At 39.1% G+C, this 19,123-nt stretch overlaps 8 protein-coding genes across 8 annotated transcripts; all 8 read left to right on the top strand.

Moving 5' to 3' along the window:
* Positions 1–153: 153 nt before the first annotated feature.
* LOC138362254 (uncharacterized) lies at positions 154–651 on the top strand. The gene has a single exon (XM_069321028.1). The coding sequence runs from the start codon at positions 154–156 to the stop codon at positions 649–651; it is 498 nt and encodes a 165-aa protein (XP_069177129.1).
* A 2,004-nt stretch (positions 652–2,655) lies between these two features.
* LOC138362252 (uncharacterized) lies at positions 2,656–3,510 on the top strand. The gene has a single exon (XM_069321027.1). The coding sequence runs from the start codon at positions 2,656–2,658 to the stop codon at positions 3,508–3,510; it is 855 nt and encodes a 284-aa protein (XP_069177128.1).
* Positions 3,511–3,614: 104 nt separating this feature from the next.
* On the top strand, positions 3,615–4,451 carry LOC138362251 (dTDP-glucose 4,6-dehydratase-like). The gene has a single exon (XM_069321026.1). The coding sequence runs from the start codon at positions 3,615–3,617 to the stop codon at positions 4,449–4,451; it is 837 nt and encodes a 278-aa protein (XP_069177127.1).
* Positions 4,452–8,719: 4,268 nt separating this feature from the next.
* On the top strand, positions 8,720–9,130 carry LOC138362250 (comE operon protein 2-like). The gene has a single exon (XM_069321025.1). The coding sequence runs from the start codon at positions 8,720–8,722 to the stop codon at positions 9,128–9,130; it is 411 nt and encodes a 136-aa protein (XP_069177126.1).
* A 6,343-nt stretch (positions 9,131–15,473) lies between these two features.
* On the top strand, positions 15,474–15,857 carry LOC138362249 (ATP-dependent Clp protease proteolytic subunit-like). Its single transcript, XM_069321024.1, has one exon. It carries the CDS (start codon positions 15,474–15,476, stop codon positions 15,855–15,857), a length of 384 nt encoding a protein of 127 aa, XP_069177125.1.
* Positions 15,858–16,900: 1,043 nt separating this feature from the next.
* Positions 16,901–17,629, top strand: LOC138362248 (uncharacterized). The gene has a single exon (XM_069321023.1). It carries the CDS (start codon positions 16,901–16,903, stop codon positions 17,627–17,629), a length of 729 nt encoding a protein of 242 aa, XP_069177124.1.
* Positions 17,630–17,707: 78 nt separating this feature from the next.
* On the top strand, positions 17,708–18,367 carry LOC138362247 (iron-sulfur cluster assembly protein SufC-like). The gene has a single exon (XM_069321022.1). It carries the CDS (start codon positions 17,708–17,710, stop codon positions 18,365–18,367), a length of 660 nt encoding a protein of 219 aa, XP_069177123.1.
* A 124-nt stretch (positions 18,368–18,491) lies between these two features.
* On the top strand, positions 18,492–19,085 carry LOC138362246 (uncharacterized; the record flags this gene model as incomplete). Its single annotated transcript, XM_069321021.1, has 1 exon — positions 18,492–19,085. A coding segment is annotated over exon 1 (594 nt), but the record flags the coding sequence as incomplete, so codon positions are not given.
* Positions 19,086–19,123: the final 38 nt, after the last annotated feature.

Here is a 19,123-nt window from a genome sequence, read left to right as displayed (position 1 = left end):
TTGAACATATATGCTGTTCTTGAAGAAATCAATAAAGTTAGTATCCCCGAACACATTATAATGGGTGATGCTGGGAGTATTAGTTACGCCGGGCCGGTGGCACTAAAAGTTAAGTCTGGGCAAAAGTTGATTTTCAGCCCGGCGCAAGCAGACATGGGTTGGGCTCTCCCAGCATCTATCGGCGTGTCATTGGCTAGTAACCGCCCAGTGTTAGCGATTATTGGTGATGGTAGCTTCATGTCAAATATTCAGGAATTGATGACAGCTAGTTTCCACAATCTCGATATTAAATTTATTGTACTAAACAATGGTGGGTATCTAAGTATAAAGAATACACAAACTAAGTACTTTAGTGGCAGAGTGTATGGGACTGGTGACATGGCCGGACTGTGCTTCCCAGATTTGTCAAAAGTCGCCACAGCATTCAACATGAATCATGTATTGATTGAGACTGGATCAGAAATATCTAATCTTGGAAAATATTTGGCACAATCTGGTCCATTGATTATTGAAGTAATGTGTCAGCATGACCAAGAGATTTTACCGGCACAGGCGTTCAAGGGTGGCATTCAAGCTGGGCTTCATGATATGGCTCCATTCCTTACTGATGAAGAAATTCACCAAGAAATGATTATATCTTTAAAAAAGTAGTTGACACTGATTGGGATACCAGATAAACTATATTCATCAACAACACGGAGACACAAACTAATGTCACATTACATCAAAAACGGCAACACATTCGAAGTATCACCAACTGGTCATTTGGACGTCCGCGACCAGTTACCGTGTGGTACATATGTGATGAAACAAAATCCATCAAATGGTCGTTTGTATCTAGAAACGGTTGACGACATTGTTGTCTCTGGTAAACTATACGGAAAAACAGTTCAACATACTGACCGTGTATATAAAACATTCATGGATCGTGAAGTTTCTACCGGCTTGCTATTGTCTGGCTTGAAAGGTACTGGGAAGAGTTTATTAGCCAAAAATTTATCAGTTCGTGCTCGTGAAGACGGTATCCCTACGGTATTGATTAACTCTAACTTCCGTGGTGAAACATTCAATACGTTCATCCAGAACATCAACCAACCATGTATTATTATGTTTGATGAATTTGAAAAAATTTATGATCGTGATGAGCAAAATGAATTGCTAACATTGTTGGATGGTATGTTCAATAGTAAGAAACTGTTTATCTTTACTTGTAATGATACGCATCGTTTAAATGACCACATGATCAACCGTCCAGGTCGCATTTACTACTCGTTCAACTTTGATAAACTGGATCGTGAAACTGTTATCCAATATTGTGAAGACAATTTGGACAACAAGGAATACATTGAATCGCTGTGTACACTTTCCAACGTAATGCGTGACTTTAACTTCGACATTTTAAAAGCGTTAGTTGAAGAAATGAACCGGTTTAATGAAGCTCCAGTTGATGTAGTTCAGTACTTGAACATTGATTTGTCAAAAAGTCAACGTCAACGTTATGACATTTCATTGACAATCGACGGTGTTAAGCAGACACTATCAAATGATTGTCGACATATCAACCCATTTATCGAGGGAGTGTATGTGGAATACCTGATTCATGACGAAACTGGTGAGATTGTTGCTGAAGAATCGGTGGACTTTGAGCAGTCAGACATTGTTGACTATGATGTGCCAAATGGAACTATTATTTTCCGCACAATGGTTGGTGGAAAAGTGGCATCAGCAACAATGAAACGATCTACTGAACGTATGTTCAATTGGAACGCGTTAATTTAAAATCAGTAACCAAAACGACCGTGTCAACTGACACGGTCGTTGTCGTATATAAAGGATATATAATAATGAAAATAGCTGTCCTAGGCGCAGGTGGATTTCTGGGAAAATATGTAACTAATTTTTTAAAATCAGAATACACAACTGTAATTGGTGTTACGCGTGATGTGCTAGATCTAACTGATCGAGATGCTGTTGCGCATTGGTTTGGTGTCACTAGACCAGATGTTGTTATTAATTTGGCGATTGTTGGCGGTAAACAGCGACTTGGCGAGTATGATCAATCGGTATTTGATGCTAACATGAAAATAATTGACAATATCGTTGCTAATGTTGCTTTGTGTGGCAAGTTGATAAATGTTGGATCTGGCGCTGAGTTCGACATATCTACTAATATAGATCACGCATTGGAATCTGAGTTCGGCAAAGGTGTTGCTCCAGTAGACGACTACGGTCTCAGTAAGTATTACAGTTGTATGCGGGTGTTGGACGATTCGGTAGAAAATGCGTATCATCTGCGGCTATTTGGATGCTTTGATGCTTCTGAGCCTGATTTTAGATTATTTAAAAAATTTTTAAATGGTAAGCTGAATAATCTAGTTGATCGGAAATTTGATTATATAAGTGCCAAAGACTTCTGTGCCATTTTAAAGTATTACATCGATACGCCAATGCCGTACTTCAAACAAATCAATTGTGTATATCGTGAAAAATTATATATCAGTGAAATTCTCAGAAAGTTCAATAAGCCAATTGTTCCATCTGATTCCAGCGAATATAATTATACAGGCAGTGGTGCTAGATTACTATTGCTAGGCATACCACTACAGGGACTTGATGCTGCCATTGAGGAATATGTCCGTGATTTATGATTGTACTATGTTTCTAAATGAAAATGATCTGTATGAAATTCGTCTAAACACTCATTGGGAGTGGGTAGACAAATTCATAGTGATTGAAGCAGGCGAAACTCACACAGGGTTGAAAAAACCATTCAATTTTGACAAAGAGCGTTTCGAACGCTACAGTGAAAAGTTAATATATGTCACGTTTGACTCATTTGAAGATGAGATGGCAAAATATCCACAGCTACTAGATTATACGGCAACCGTAGATCGCGGCCCAAATATGGCATCGAAAGATTGGACTCGGGATCATTTTCAATTTAATTATATCGTGAAGGTTTTATCCGATGTGGGAGCGCGACCAGAAGATCAGGTATATATTAGTTGCCTTGATGAGTTGGTCAAACCGGACGCAATTTCAGCAGTGTTGCCATTATTTTCTGACAACCAAACCTATAATGGATTCCGACCATTGGTAAATTTTAGATACACTCTATATGCGTACAAGTTGAATTTACTACACAAAACATGGGAAAATCACTACGCTGGGCTATTTACTGAAGTTGGGAATTTTGATAAAATGTTACCAGCAACTATACGTGATCGGGATTTTAAAACCCATCATCCTGTTGAGAATGCTGGGTGGCATTTTACCTTTTTGGACAAGACTGACGGTGAAATGGTATTAGAGAAGCAGCGCAGCTGGGCGCACTCACGAGATGTTTACCCTGGACAAAAAACCAAATTCGACAATTCAACAAAAGAAGAGGCATTGGAACGGTTTTTTTCAGATTACTCAGTAACAGTTGTTGACATTACCAAGGACACTCACCCTCCATATGTAGTGGATAACTTAGACAAATTTCAGGAGTTTATATTTAAAAAATGAATAGTAAAAAGATTGTATATGTGACCGGGTGTCTTGGATTCATCGGATCGCATGTTACTCAAAAATGCCTGGCACTCGGGTGGTATGTAATTGGCGTTGACAAAATGACATACGCTAGTAATAAACAATTTCTATTTGATTTTGAACGGCATAGCAACTTCAAATTCATTGGCAGTGACATTAATGATTTAGACCGTTTGTATGACTGTGACTATGTGATTAATTGTTGCGCTGAAACACATGTAGATAATAGTATTGCGTCAAGTGACATTTTTGTGAAGAGTAACATTAATGGGGTTCACCACCTGTTACAACTGATTCGCGAAAAGGGCAACAAGATGCCAACATTGATCCAATTCAGTACTGATGAAGTTTATGGTGACATCGTATCTGGCTCACATACTGAAGATGATATCTTGAAGCCTAGTAATCCATATTCGGCGACAAAGGCAGCAGCGGATATGCTGGTGCTAGCGTGGGCTCGAACTTATGGCGTGCCATACATTATTTTGCGTCCAACCAATAATTATGGAACTGGCCAATATGTTGAAAAGCTTATTCCCAAGTCTGTCAAATATCTGTCAATTGGCCGCAAAATTGAACTTCACGATGGTGGAAATCCACGCAGAACATGGTTACATGCCGATGATACAGCAAATGCGGTGATCACCGTTATCACTGCCGGTGTTGTGAATGAAATTTATAATATCGCTGGAAATTTTGAAACTAGTAATAGGGATGTGGTCGAGCGAATTGTAGCATTAGTTGATCCAGGTCTGACAATTTCTGACTGTACCGTTGAATGTTCTAGACCGGGTCAAGATGTTCGATATTCAATCGATGACACTAAATTGAAGAATCTTGGATGGACGCCATCTGCTGTATTTCAAGATGAATTAATTAAAATTGTGGATTATTATCAGTCTAATTTTATCTGGTAATGTTAATATAAAATGGCACTGAGTAGTGCCATTTTTATTTTAATAATTGTGGTAAAAGCACTACCAATGCTCCGAAAACAGTGAGAAGAGCATCCCATGCGTCAGGGTTTCCGGTTTTTGATACCTTGTCATATACTTCTTTTCCAACAGCAATTAAAATTGCGGCAATTAGTGCGTATAATGGATGAATGAAGAATGTAGCAATAGCCGCAATGAATGCCCCATATACAATATGATTTGCTTTATCTTCCGGGATAGTGATATACTTGAACATAATTTGATACTCCAATTAACATAGTATTTAGGTGGAACTTCCGATGCGATATGAAAAATTCAAACAATCTTTTGATACTGCCATGGCAACAATTGATGCGATGTCATCTGAACATCCAGAGCTTACTGATATTGTAAACTGGCTTTTGAGCGCCGATTTTAATGAATTTTCAGTATTTCCACGCGAATACGCTGAACGCTTTAATACAGCAGAAGGGTTTGTTGCGGTTTTGAATAAACTACAAAATAGTGATGAACTTTGCTTTCCTGTAGAAAATGGCGAACCGAAAATTGCGTTCTGCCAACCAGTGCGATATCGGCCAGTGTATGTACAATATGGGGTGGATGATGGGTTATCATTTTTGAAGTCATTTGATGAGTTTATTTCCGCCAGAGAAGAATATGAATTAAAAACATTAGCTCATGACTTTGACCTGTATCGCCGCCGACATGGCTTGGAAGCAGCAATCGATGCTTTTGATACAGACTCACGATTCTCACTATTAATCATTGACAAATAAACATGGAAATATTACCATAGTAGTTGGTATACATACGGAATATATATGAAAACATTTATTACATCTGACCTCCATTTTGGCCATAATCGCTCCAGGATTTACTGCCCAGACACGCGTGGAATGTTTGCGAGTGCGGCCGAAATGAATGAAGCAATGATCGAAATGTGGAATGCTAGTGTATCCGATGATGACATTGTGTACATCCTTGGTGACGTATCATTCATGCCAATTGAAGACACAGTTGCGATATTGCGAAAATTGAATGGCACTAAGATTTTGATTAAGGGAAACCATGATCGAAAGTATGTAAAAAATAAAGATTTTATCGATTGCTTTAAAGGGATATACTCAGATTATATGACGACGTTTCAAGGAACGTATATCCACATGTACCATTTCCCATTATGTGAATGGGATCGTAGTGGGCATGGATCTGTACATCTTCACGGGCACCTTCATGGAAAAGAATCTGGATTAGAAGTGTACCGTGTGCGTGATGTTGGGTTTGACAGTACTGGTAAAGTTGTGTCATTATTAGAAAATATAGTGGAGGATGCCCTGACAGGCAGTATTAAGCCACACCATTGAATAGGTTAATGAGGCAGAAGTATTGTGTTTAAAGATGACCTAAAAGCATTTATTGAAAACAACCCCAAGTTGGTACAAATGAAAGAAACTTCGCCCGGTATGTTCGTATTGAAGTACCGCAAAAAAGTGTTCTATGATGATTTGTGGAATGACTTATTGGAAGAATGTCGTGGCACGGTGGTTGATAAGGATTTTAATATTATTCAACGCCCATTTACCAAAATCTATAACTATGGAATAGAAGTCCGTGCTCCAAAATTTGACCACTCGACGATGGTAAAGGCATATCGAAAAATTAACGGGTACATGATCGCAGTTACCTGGCACAATCAGGATATGCTAGTGTCAACGACTGGCTCAACCGACAATGATTTCGTGACAATGGCGAGACAGCTTATAGAATCTACCAACATTAAACAAGTGGTATCTAAATACCAATCCAAAACATTCATGTTTGAGGTTGTTCACGAGAATGATCCGCACATTATTGTTGAGGATACTGGGCTATATTTGCTTGGTCATCGAGAAAAATCATGGGAATCATCAGTATCTACTGATGACATTGCTATTATTGCTGCTGAAATGGGAGTGCGTTGCCCTGAAGAATTTAATCTAACGTTGGGGGAGTTGATTGAACTAACCAAAACAGTCAAACATGAGGGTTTTGTGTTTAGTGATCAACATGGTATTACATCGAAAATAAAATCACCATTTTATTTGGTATCTAAATGGGTTGCTAGAAATCCCAACACTAGTAAAATTCTGACTCCACAATTTAAACAACAGGTGGCGGAAGAGTATTATCCATTAATTGATCACCTCCGTGACAATATCGAACAATATACTGAGTTGGACGAGCAATCCCGTTTGGAATATGTTCGATCATTTTTAACGCAATCATGTAGTTGACGTTATCTGCCATTGAGTGTACAATATAACTCAAACAACATATGAGATGTATTGTATGCTCACCAACATTAAAAATCCAACTGCTTATTTTTTAATTGGAGTGCCTGGATCTGGAAAATCCACATGGGTGAATTCGCAAGAATTTGACATGAGCACAACAGTTGTAGTTAGCACTGACAACTATATTCAACAAATGGCAGACGATGCTGGTGTAACATATGATGATATGTTTGATATCAATCGTTTTAAAATGGCACATGGGTGGATGATGGATAGTGTCCACGATGCCATTTCTATGCGTAAAACAATCGTATGGGATCAGACAAATCTTTCAATACGTTCCAGAAAGAAAAAATTAAATATGCTAGTTGGGTATGACATTGTGGCAGTTGTATTCCCTACACCAGATGCGAGTGAACACGCTCGTCGATTGGCTTCACGCCACGGAAAAACAATTCCAGAGAACGTATTGGCATCGATGCTTGAAGATTTCGAAATGCCAGAATATGAAGAAGGATTTTTTGATATAAGGATTATATCGCAAGGATGACATGAGTACAGTATATAAAATTAGAAATAAAAATAATCATAATGAATTTTTGAACGGGACGCCCTCTAACCACAAATTTTGTAGTGTTGGGCGTTCATTCGATAGTGAAAAGGCTATCAAAACATTTATCACCATTATGTTAAAACATCAAAAATATCGAGAAAAGGTTGACACCAACGTGTGGGAGATAGTAGAATATACCATCACTGAAACTCAGCGATATGAGGTGGCAGACATGGTGTCCACGGACTTATTAATTCATCTCATGACACAGAAATAAATAACTTATCACTACACAGAGGAGAACCGTGATGATTTTTTCAAAAGAAAAATTGGATCAACTGGTACAAGAACGTAATAAAATTCAAAAGATTTTAGCACTTGAGCCAAATGACACACTAAACAAAGCTCGTTTGAGCGAGATTAAGGCTATGTTGAAAGCAATTTTTGATGTTCATTGTATTATTGATGAAAAATGTCTTGACACCGATATCGACGACTGATATACTTAATACCGTAAACATTTAGTTTACGTCTCCAGTCAGGGGAAACCCTGGCAACTTCCGTCCAAGTAAAAGACGAATGAGTTTGATTTAAACACACTACCTAAAAAAAGGTAATTTAATGATACAACCAAACTGGTTGGCCGATTGATACTTTGCTACAGCACATAATTCTATATTTGTTTTTTGTAGTGCTGACTAATGTATCTTTTGTCATTTGTGGTTTGACTATTGTTTGTTGATCATTGTTTAGCGTTTAATCAACTGTTTTTATTTTACTTGGACACCTTTTTGAAACTTTTGTAGGATATATTGTATGCTAGTAAATTTACGTAAAGCAGCAGCACTTTGCTCAACATTGGAAGATATGCTGAACTCAATTCAATTGGCTCACACTGTTGAAGTGTCAGAATTTGATAATCCAGAAATTTTGATTGAGGAGGCTCATTCGAAATTCATGGCAAGTGAAGTCCGTCATTCTGAAATTATGCGTGCTATCTATGATATTCGCACAATGATTGGGGCAAAAAATGCTGAGTGTGGCGTGAGCGCAATTCTAACTGAATTGGAATATATCAAACAAAAAATTAAATTTACTGAGCGATATGCGACCACTGTTGGATCTACTGATCAGCAATTGACCAAGATCAATGGCAAGCTTGAGAAGATCAAAAATGCCAAAGAAGTTCAGATTTATGGCGATAGTACAGTGTCTGCTAAAGTTCTCACATCAGCTGATGTTGACCGTTTCGTCAAAGAAACACGTGAACTGAAAAAACAGCAACGATTATTAAAAGATCGTCTGTTGGAATTAAATGTTTCATCAGAAATCACGCTGTCTGAACGTATGGTTGACCTTTTAACTACGGAAGGGATTATCTGAAACATTCAACCGAACTTAAATACCGGTTTGTAGAGTTATATATGGATTGGGCAACCCGGGTTGCCCAACTAAGTTATGCGAAACGTCTCCAGGTTGGGGCAGTCATTGTAAAAGATGACAGTGCTGTCAGCTATGGTTATAATGGGACCCCATCTGGGTGGGATAACGTTTGCGAGGATGTATTAGAAGATGGTAGTCTCAAGACCAAACCAGAAGTACTCCATGCTGAACGTAACGCCATTGATAAACTTGCCAAAAAAGGTAATGTAGGTGGAGAAGGGGCAATGTTGTTTGTTACACATTCTCCATGTCTAGAGTGTGCCAAAAGCATACATGGTGCCGGTATAACACATGTATATTATAAACATAACTATAGATCATCGGATGGTATCGAATTTCTTGAGAAATGCGGTATCGAAGTTATAAAAGTGGATCCCGATGACATCGCATAACCCATTTTCAAAATTAAAATCTTCTTTATTGTCTAATAAAAAACTATCAGATGAAGATGCTGCGAAGATACAGCAAGCAATCCTGGAAAAGCAGACAAAAAATAAAAAGATTGACAAGCCAAAAAAATAACTGTAAAATTATATCACAAAGCAACATCTAGATTGCTCCGAGGAAAATAATGAAAAATAAAGGCAAATTAGCCATTCCAACACCAGCGGCTAAAGTCCCACAGCCAAAAACTCCTAATCCAATCCAACAAAACGAACAACCTAAGCCACCAAGTGTGATGATTTTAGTCCCTGCTATGGAAATGGTAAACGCAGAATTCGCACAGCATTTGGCGATGGCATGTGCTAATTTGGTAGCAAACGGTATTCGTATCAACTGTGCTTTTAATATTGGTAGTGTAATCACTATTGGCCGTCGTAACTTAACTGATATCTTTATGAAATCAGATTTTGATTACGCATTTTGGGTAGATTCAGACATGAAATTCCCGATTGACACCCCATTGCGTTTACTACAACGTGGTGTGCCATTGGTGGGGGCTAACTATCGCAGACGCCGATTCCCTAATCCAAACTTTACCGGAATGATGGGAACACCGGGGAATTTCACTGAATTGGTGACCGATGACAACAGTCCTGATATGGAAAAAGTTGACGTAATCCCACATGGTTGTATGTTAGTACACCGATCAGTATATGACAAAGTGCCACAGCCTCATTACTTACAAGAGTATGATGAAGACCTCAATTTGGAAATTGGTGAAGATATCTATTTTTGTCAAAAAGCCAAAGCGAATGGGTTTGATGTATGGTGTGACCATGCCTTAAGTCGTGAAATTTCCCATATTGGCATTTTCCATTATAATTACAATCTATCAGTGGCAAAATAATATGTCGCAACATAGTGTTAGTGAGCTTTTGATGAACATCATGCGAACTGCCACATTTGAGGACATACTTGAGTATGATGTCAGTGATATCATACCAGACACTTCACTCATCGAGGAGTACGTCAGTGCTCGCATGAGTGAAGATGATTCCCTCATGAGTGTTGCTGGATTCAATGAGTTACGAAAACACCTAGAACAATATTATCTAGAAATTGACCGAAGTAATATTGATCAAGTAGTGGAAGTATTCATTGCCGCCAAAATGTTAAAACTGATCGCATCACATATCGCAAATTTTTCGGTAAAAAATATACCGATCTGATATACCTGGGTGAGTATCCACTCATCCAGTACATAAGCCGTATAACGTGCCAACAATAATTACAATATCAATTAACGCGTGTAATTCCAACAACATAGCCGACTGGTGCTACTCCACATTTGATTTTAGTGACTGGGAATTAGACATTCACCAAAATTCCACAGATTTTGTTTTCAAATTTTACAATGAATCAGATGCTACCACGTTTATGTTAGTTTGGGGCAATTATATAACGACAAAATAATAAATTCAATTAAAGAAGTATAACAATGAGTTTACAATTACATACTGCCTTACAAAGTATTCTAGCAATGCCGTATTATAAAAATGAACATGCTCGCAGTGGTGATGCCAATTATGGTCATGAAGCTGCCGTTGCTAAACGAATTATGGATGCTGGATTTATTGAAAAACATAAGTCGGAATATCCAGGGATTACTAAAGCACTGTTAAAGCGTTGGGCTGAAACTGAAGATGACTCTGAGTTGCGAAACGTCGCAGCTGACCTACCAGATGGATCTTACATCTTACAACCATCTGGTAGTCAGGGGTTTCCAGACGTGCTAGTGAAGGACCACGGTGGTAGATTTGTTGCCATTGAATGTAAAAGTACTAGCACAGACGTGTGTCCAATGTGGAATGATAATCTACCTAAGCCAACTGCGATCTATGTGTTGAGCTCTGGTGGTGTAAACGAAACTACTGTGTTTCTTGGTCGCGATGTGATGTCGTCTGATATTTTGGATAACCAAAAGCGTATGCTTGAAGAAATGAAAATGGTTGTGGAAAAATATCGTGAAATCAATGCCAAGCATGACGTATATCAGCGTGGTTGGGATACTAAATTTAGACCACAAAACTTTCAATATGGTGGGAAACATAAAACTGATTATTTCTCCCACCCTGATCGCAAGCGCTGTGAGCTCAACGTAATCGAGTATGCCAAACTCTGATGCTAAAACCAGTTAATTTACACCTTGATTCGGTTACAATTGAGGATGTTGAAAATCATAAAATAATCAGTGACCATGACCTGAACCGAGACCTGGCAAATATCAAAAAATTGAAAGTCGACACGAACGTCAATAGTTTTGCCGGGAACCCGTTTTTGTATCATTATCAATTTAAAAACTTATTGAAATGCTATCGCAGTGGTGGCAAAACAATATATGATGTATACTCAGACGAAGCGGCTTGGAAAAAATTAATTGACTCGACCCGAAAAAGAAATCGTGGCGGGAAAACCGCAGCAGGAAATGTGTATGAGTGCTTCCGAATAAATCTAGGAAGTATTGTAATGTTCAAGTCATCAACTGCCAAGTATCTGTACCAAAAATATGGTGCCACTAAAGTTCTTGACCCAACTGCTGGATGGGGCGGTAGAATGCTAGGTGCCTGGGCACTTGGAATCGATTATACTGGGATTGATACCAATATCGAAATGATCGATGCTTACAGTGATATGCGGGAAAAGCTAACAAGCGTAGACCCGACTAGTACATTGTCTATGATATGGTCTAGTTGTATCGATGTTGATTTCTCAACAATTGAGTATGATTTCGTTCTAACCAGTCCGCCATATATAAATTTGGAAATTTATGAACATATGACTGCGTGGGAATCTGATGAGGTTTTTTATCGTGGATTCTTCATACCATTATGGGAAAAATGCGTAAAGCATATTAACCCCGGTGGCAAAGTTTGCTTTAATATCAGTCCAAAGATGTATGATGATGCTGTGCGATATGGACTCCCAGTATGTAATGAAGAAGAAGATCTGTTACAGCAAATGGGCCAGCGGCATGATGATTTGAAAAAGGGCACGAAAAAGCAAGACAAGATATACATTTGGTATTGCTAGAATGTCGCTCATATGATAGGATATAAAACAACAACCACCAATATAGGTAACAATACCAATGAAACGATATGAAGATTATGACTTTGAATCTCCAAGTGAAATGCGAGAATATAACGATGAGGATCGCATGGCATTTGCTCAAGAAATTTGTGACATAATGTCAGAATTCGTAAACCAGGAGAAGGTGGAACAGATGGATCTTCTGGCATTAGCGATGGTGGATCCTGAAATCGCGGTTGCGATCACTATGACAATTGTTGAGGAAGGAACTGATACACTATGTTAACACCTGAACCAGTTTCATCTGGTATTGCCAAAATGAAAGAATCTGAGTCTGCGTCTAGATATGTCATTCCATGCGTGTGCTCATGTGAAGAACATACACAACAGGTATGGGTTGAATATGACGACGAGACCGATGATGTTACTGTGACAACATTTGTCACATTGAAAACGAATTTCTGGTCTAAGTCGCGCTGGTCGCATATTTGGAAGCTGCTGACGAAAGGCTATGTTGAATATGAGGGATCCACTATTATGGACCGACAGACTGCCGTGAATTATTCAGATGTTCTGGCAAAAGCAGCAAACCAGAAGTCATCGTAAATGGAAGGTGTGCTCACTTCCCTACTGGGACCTGACATTGCTGTGGTGGCAATGGTTGGGTTCGCGGCATTTGTAGCATTGAAAAGTTTGTGGACATCGATGGATGATGTTGAAGATGAGGAAGATAGTGAATGAGTCGATATTGGTCATGTAGTAAATTAGCAGACAAGATACGTGGTGTTAAAAAACCATATGCTGAGTCAATTGATGGGTGGAATAAATGGGAGAACGAGGCCAAAGCAGCTCATCCATTGCGGTATTGGTTGGTTGAATCGTTATTGCCACTGATCTCTCGCATTATTGGGTATATTCCATCCAAAGTTACCGACTTTTCGTATTACGTCAATAATCGATATGGTAGAAAAACGCACGCATTAACTGCTAGCAAGTCTCATATTAAGCCGGGTGAATGGCGTGACTTGGACTATCGTATGCTATGTTGTACTTTTGATTCATTGGTAGATTTCGTTGAATGTGAAAAAGCGTGGATGAGTAGACTTGATCGATCCTCTATGGAAAAGTACAACATTCCAGATCGAAAATGGTTCAAAGAATGGCGCTGTAAAGATGCTGGCATTGCGTACCTGAATTGGGAAATGTCATTGATGTGTGATGAATCACATGGCTATAACAAAACTCATCCAGATTATGGTACCCCTACATCGCAAGCATTGGCAGCTAAAGAAGTCCTAGAATTGTATACCTGGTGGACTGAGGTGTACTCGAACAGAGTGGACCCATATGTGGCCAGTGGGTGGGATGCGTTGACTGATGATTTAGATTTCGAACATCTGTTTTCCGATACCCAGACACCGGAGTTTAGAAATCAGGTAAAAGAGTGTTCACAGAAAGCTCATGACATCGAACGCCAATATAGAGATGAGGAAGATGAGATGCTAATCCGTCTAATAAAGGTTAGACATAGCTTGTGGACATGATGTGCTAGGTGTAGTATAATATCCTCCGCACAAGGACTTAATAATTATGGCAAAAACTCCAACAAAAAAAGTAAGAGTAACCGCTGCGCATGTAGCCGAGCAGCGGGCGAAATCAAAGCGTGATCCTAGCCCAAATTGGGAAGGTCATGAACAATGGGATAAAAAGAAATTCAATGCCCATTACTATTCATCCATGCGATATTATCATTTAGAAAAGGCTGTCAAAGATCTCAAACCAAAGATCGTGGAGTGGATGGCCAAAGATGGATATCCCAAGGCTACTATCTCTTTATTCAAAAAAACAAAAGACTGGCGGTGTGGCATCACTGAGGGGCGATTGCTTGTAATTTATTACGAGGGATGCCATCTGTTCGTGCTGATTTCAATAATGGCAAAGACGTATCAGCTTGGCTTCGTGATCGAATCGATAAAATCATCAAAGATGGTCAGGTAGATTTCGATGAAGAATTAGCAGAAAAGCGTTTAGCCGAGTTAAAATCGTCGGTCCCAGTGGTCACAATTCAAGACCGATTGCGCGAAGCAGCCGGTGACACTGGCTATGAAATCGAGTTGATAATTGATCAATTTTTGAATAACCCGGACAAATTCAATATCAAAGATCATAGTATCCCAAATATTATGCGGGCAAACAATGTGAAACCACCACATGCCAAACTGATCAAAAAACATTTTCATCCTAATATTAAAGAGCTCAAAGAAGCGCTTTCTACAAACCCAGATGATCAGCTCAAAGAAGCATATAGTCACCTGACTAAGAAAAATTTGAAGAAGCTCCATGATTTATATGTAACGATAGTCGATGCCTGTGATCAGATAGCAGTTGAAGCCAAAACAATGCGTGCGGTTCGACCGAAGAAAGTCAAACCAGTTGAAGAATTGGTCAAAAAAGTTCAATTTAAAGCAACCGATGATAGGTATGGAATTGCGAGCGTACCGCCTAGCAATATAATTGGCGCACAGAGTGTTGTTGTTTTTAATACAAAAACTCGAAAAATTGGGATATACATCGCTAAGAGTGCTGATGGCCTGGCAGTGAAAGGTACTAGTATTGAAAATTTCATTGAAGCCAGTGTACAGAAAACGCTAAGAAAGCCAGATGTACAATTAAAGGAATTTAAAGATATGAAGACAGCTGCGAGACAACAAAAGTGGCTCAAGGGCGTGACATCTATGGAAACTCCACTTAATGGTCGACTCAATGTGGACACTGTTATTTTGAAGGCATGGAAGTAAATGATATCGTTAAAAGACTTTTTGTCCACTTTTAGAACATGGCCAAACACCAAGCCGTCTATCCCGCATATGTCATCATGGCAGGGTGATATTGGTAATTATACCATTCATGTGGTATATGATGCCAATTCACGGTTATTATTCGAAGCCAATGTAAAATTGAAAGAAATCGTTGACACAGATCAAAAACAGTAATATACTCATTAAACAAATTAACAACAGGACACACAAATGCTTATTCCAGTAGTAGTTGAAAAAACAAGCCAAGGCGAACGTTCGTATGACATTTTCAGTCGTTTACTGAAAGATCGTGTAATTTTCCTCAATGGTCCAGTGTCTACTGAAATGTCACATACCATCGTCGCTCAAATGCTGTTTTTAGAAAGCGAAGACTCTGAAAAAGACATTAACTTATACATCAACTCTCCAGGTGGAGAAGTCACTGCTGGTTTGGCAATTTATGATGCGAGTGCAGTTTATCAAACCCGATGTAGCAACCTACGTGATGGGCCAAGCATGCTCAATGGGGAGTCTACTCGCGCAAGCAGGTGCTCCTGGTAAACGATTTGTCTTGCCAAAATCACGAACAATGATTCACCGTGTGAGCTCTGGTACTCCAGGTACACGTGGTAGTGTACATGTACAAGAACTTCAATTTGAAGATGCCAAGCGCTCATATGAAGAGAGTCAACGCCTTAATACAGATCTGACTCAAATTTATGTAGATCATAATACGAAAGGCAAGACATTTGAAGAGTTGTATGATGTCATGAAGTTCGACACGTTCCTGTCTGCTCAGGAAGCTATCGATTATGGTTTAGCAGATCATATCGTTAAGAGTCGTTAATCCATCATAAATCGCTATTTGTCATAAATAGCGATTTAATTACTCCCCGGTTTTAGATAACTACCGTTGAAGTTATTGAAAAACAAGGGGAGGCAATGGATACCAAAACAACTACCAATGATATAATCCACACACAGCTTGGGCAAATAAAATCATTCAATAACCATCATAAAATTTGGGCAATGATTGGTGTTGGTGTCACAGTTGTGATCATTGGTATAATCTTCGAGTGGAACAATATACAATCTAACAGAATCATATGGGTATTGATTAGTGCTGGACTTATTATTAGCTGTATTTGGTGGTGGTGGGTCCTTCATTTAGTAAAGTTATTGTTAGATTTTAGGATGGTTGAAAACGCAATTCTATTGGATTTGATTTCTGATTTTCAAGAAGATCAGAAAGAAGATGAAATTGCTGATTGACACATATACTCACAGTAAGTAAGATAGGCGGATAACACCGCTTATTTTTTATGTTTGGAGATACATAATGACTCGTATTAACTCAGACTTGCCACCGTCATCATTGAAGCGATTGCACTTGATTGCCGAATATCGTGAAATAACAATGGTGCCTGCTGCCCTCAAACGCAGTCTTAAAACGCAACATCCAAACGCTATTGCTCGAGCTATACCAAAACAATTTACACTGAACGCTGGTCATGTGCGATTCTTCTATGATAAGTTGGAGTTTCTACGCGGGAGATTTCTTCGATTGGTTGAAGAAATGGAACGTCGAGGATATACAGCTGATAGATCTCGCATTGAAGCATTTGATGGGTTTGATAGTATGTGGTATGGCGATTGGAAGTCAACGCCACATGATGACGCAATTGTCATGGAGCGGATAGAACTTAGAATTTCACAAAAGCCGCATCTATACCTCGACTGACATCTCATATTCGCCGCCCCATAATTGGGGCAATTTTTTGCCGTTAAAACCCTGATATTTTATATAATTAAATACGTATATAGCGTACATATATATTGCGCTATCTCATTCGATTGTGGTATAATATCTGACCTATATGAGGACTATAAATGGCAGGAAGCAATTGCGGTTCAAAAATAAATTATGTGTTCGATGTAGATGGGACTCTCACTCCAAGTAGAGGTCTAATCGATCCGGAGTTTAAAAGTTTTTTCTTAGATTTTATCAAGCACCATGATGTACATATTGTCACAGGTGGCTCATATGAGCACACGGTTCAACAGTTGGGGGAAGATATCGCGCATGGCGTAGAGATGGTATTCAATTGTTCTGGTAACGTGATAACATCAAAGGGCCAACGACTATATGAATCGACTTGGACACTCCCCAATGATCTGTATGAATATTTGGCAAATTATTTAGAGAGATCCCCTTATCCAACTAAGACTGGAAAACACTTTGATGAACGGTGTGGTATGGTGAACTTTTCAGTAGTTGGACGAAACACAGTCGGATCACAGCGATCTGATTATTATCAATGGGATTGTGTTAACCGCGAAAGAACTACCCTTGCTGAATATATTAATAAATTTTGGCCAGAAGTAGAGGCAGTGGAAGGTGGTGAAACCGGCATTGATATATTCAAACGTGGATGTGACAAATCTCAAATTATTAAGCATCTCACTGGTGACATTTATTTTTATGGAGATCGAATTGATCCTCTTGGAAATGATTGGAACATTGCCCAAAATATCATTGCCAGTGACCGTGGTCTGTGTTATAATGTTAAAAGTTGGAAGGACACCTTCAACCTTCTAAAAGCAATCCATACAAATTGAGTGGTATAATAATTAATGCTAAGACTAAGTAATTTGTCCGTTGAAGTACAAGGTGATACTGTTCTTGCCGGGCTATATATGGATGTATATCCAAATCAGGTTCATGCCATCATGGGCCAGCCTAATTCTGGTAAATCAGCGGTAGTTCATGCGATTGCTGGACACCCGTTTCTTGATGTGGCTGATGGCAATATCACCTGGTATGGTGAAGACATTGGTGAGATGCCAGCAAATGAGCGCACTGAGTTGGGAATTTATTCTTGCTTCCAGACAATTCCAGAGTTCGAGTCAATGACAAATTTCGAATTGTTTGTTAACATTGTACATGACAGTATTGACTCGATGGAAGAAGCCATGGAAAAATACGCAATGTGCTGTGAATTGTTGGGATTACCAAGCGACCATGGCATTCGTTCTGCTAGTATTGTTGGAATGACTGATAGTCAACAAAAGCGAAACGAGCTCATTTACATGATGTTTTCAAATCCACAATTAGTTGTATTGGACGAAATTGACACAAATATGACGGACGCGGACATTGAACTAGTCGGCAATACTATTAAGCAGTTCATCTCCAAGCACAATCGTAGTTGTGTTGTTGTGTCAAACAACAAGAAGTTTTTGGACATTTTACAACCAACGCACGTACATGTTATGGTAGATGGCGTGATTACTCAAAGCGGCGACGCTGATTTATATAAGAGAATTCAAGACGATGACAATTCAGAAGCTCTATAAACCGTGTAATAGCACTCCTGGCTGGGAATTCACTGATGAAGATTTGGTAGACAAGACCTACAAGTTGATCGACGCGAATTCAATTTCTCTACGCAGTGAATTAAAAGACTCTGTCGTTTTGCGCATGGATTCGACTGGTAAAGAGGCTATCGCAAGAGAATTGCCTGTTACAATTCATGAAAATGCTGTACTTGACTTAGTCATCCTGAATGGCGCGGCATCCAATGTCACGCAAGTAATGATGTATGACATTCATGTACATGCTGGAGGTGAACTCAATCTTGGTCTATTTGTAAAAGATGGAACACTCAATAAACATATTGTCACTGTGGTACTAGAAGATGGTGCCAAGTTTAACACATATGGTCACATCATGAACAATCAGGGTGGAGAAAGTTCAGTTGTAACAAAAGTATATCATGATGGAGCATCTAGCTTTAGTACGCAATTATTTTGTAGTGAAGCTGGTGAAGATAGTAAAACCGTGTTTTATTCCAAAGTAGTAATCGCGGCAGAATCTGATCTTTCAGTGGCCGATATTAGTAGCGTCGGGCTAGTAACAGGTGATAGTGGCAAATGCTACAACACTCCAATTGTGATCAATCAAAGCTGTACCGCCAAATCTTCAGTTGGTGCCGCAAACGAATCGCTGGACTACGAGCGAATCTATTATCTTCAAACACGTGGTATGCCACTTGAAGCGGCTCAGGGAGTGCTAGTTGGTTCGCATCGAAACCAAATTCTAGAATTGATCAA

Source organism: Procambarus clarkii, unplaced genomic scaffold (assembly GCF_040958095.1).
Source record: "Procambarus clarkii isolate CNS0578487 unplaced genomic scaffold, FALCON_Pclarkii_2.0 HiC_scaffold_1553, whole genome shotgun sequence".
Classification (NCBI taxonomy): Eukaryota; Metazoa; Arthropoda; class Malacostraca; order Decapoda; family Cambaridae; genus Procambarus; species Procambarus clarkii.
The sequence above is the reverse complement of the archived record's forward strand: the minus strand, read 5'-3'. Positions and strand labels throughout refer to the sequence as shown.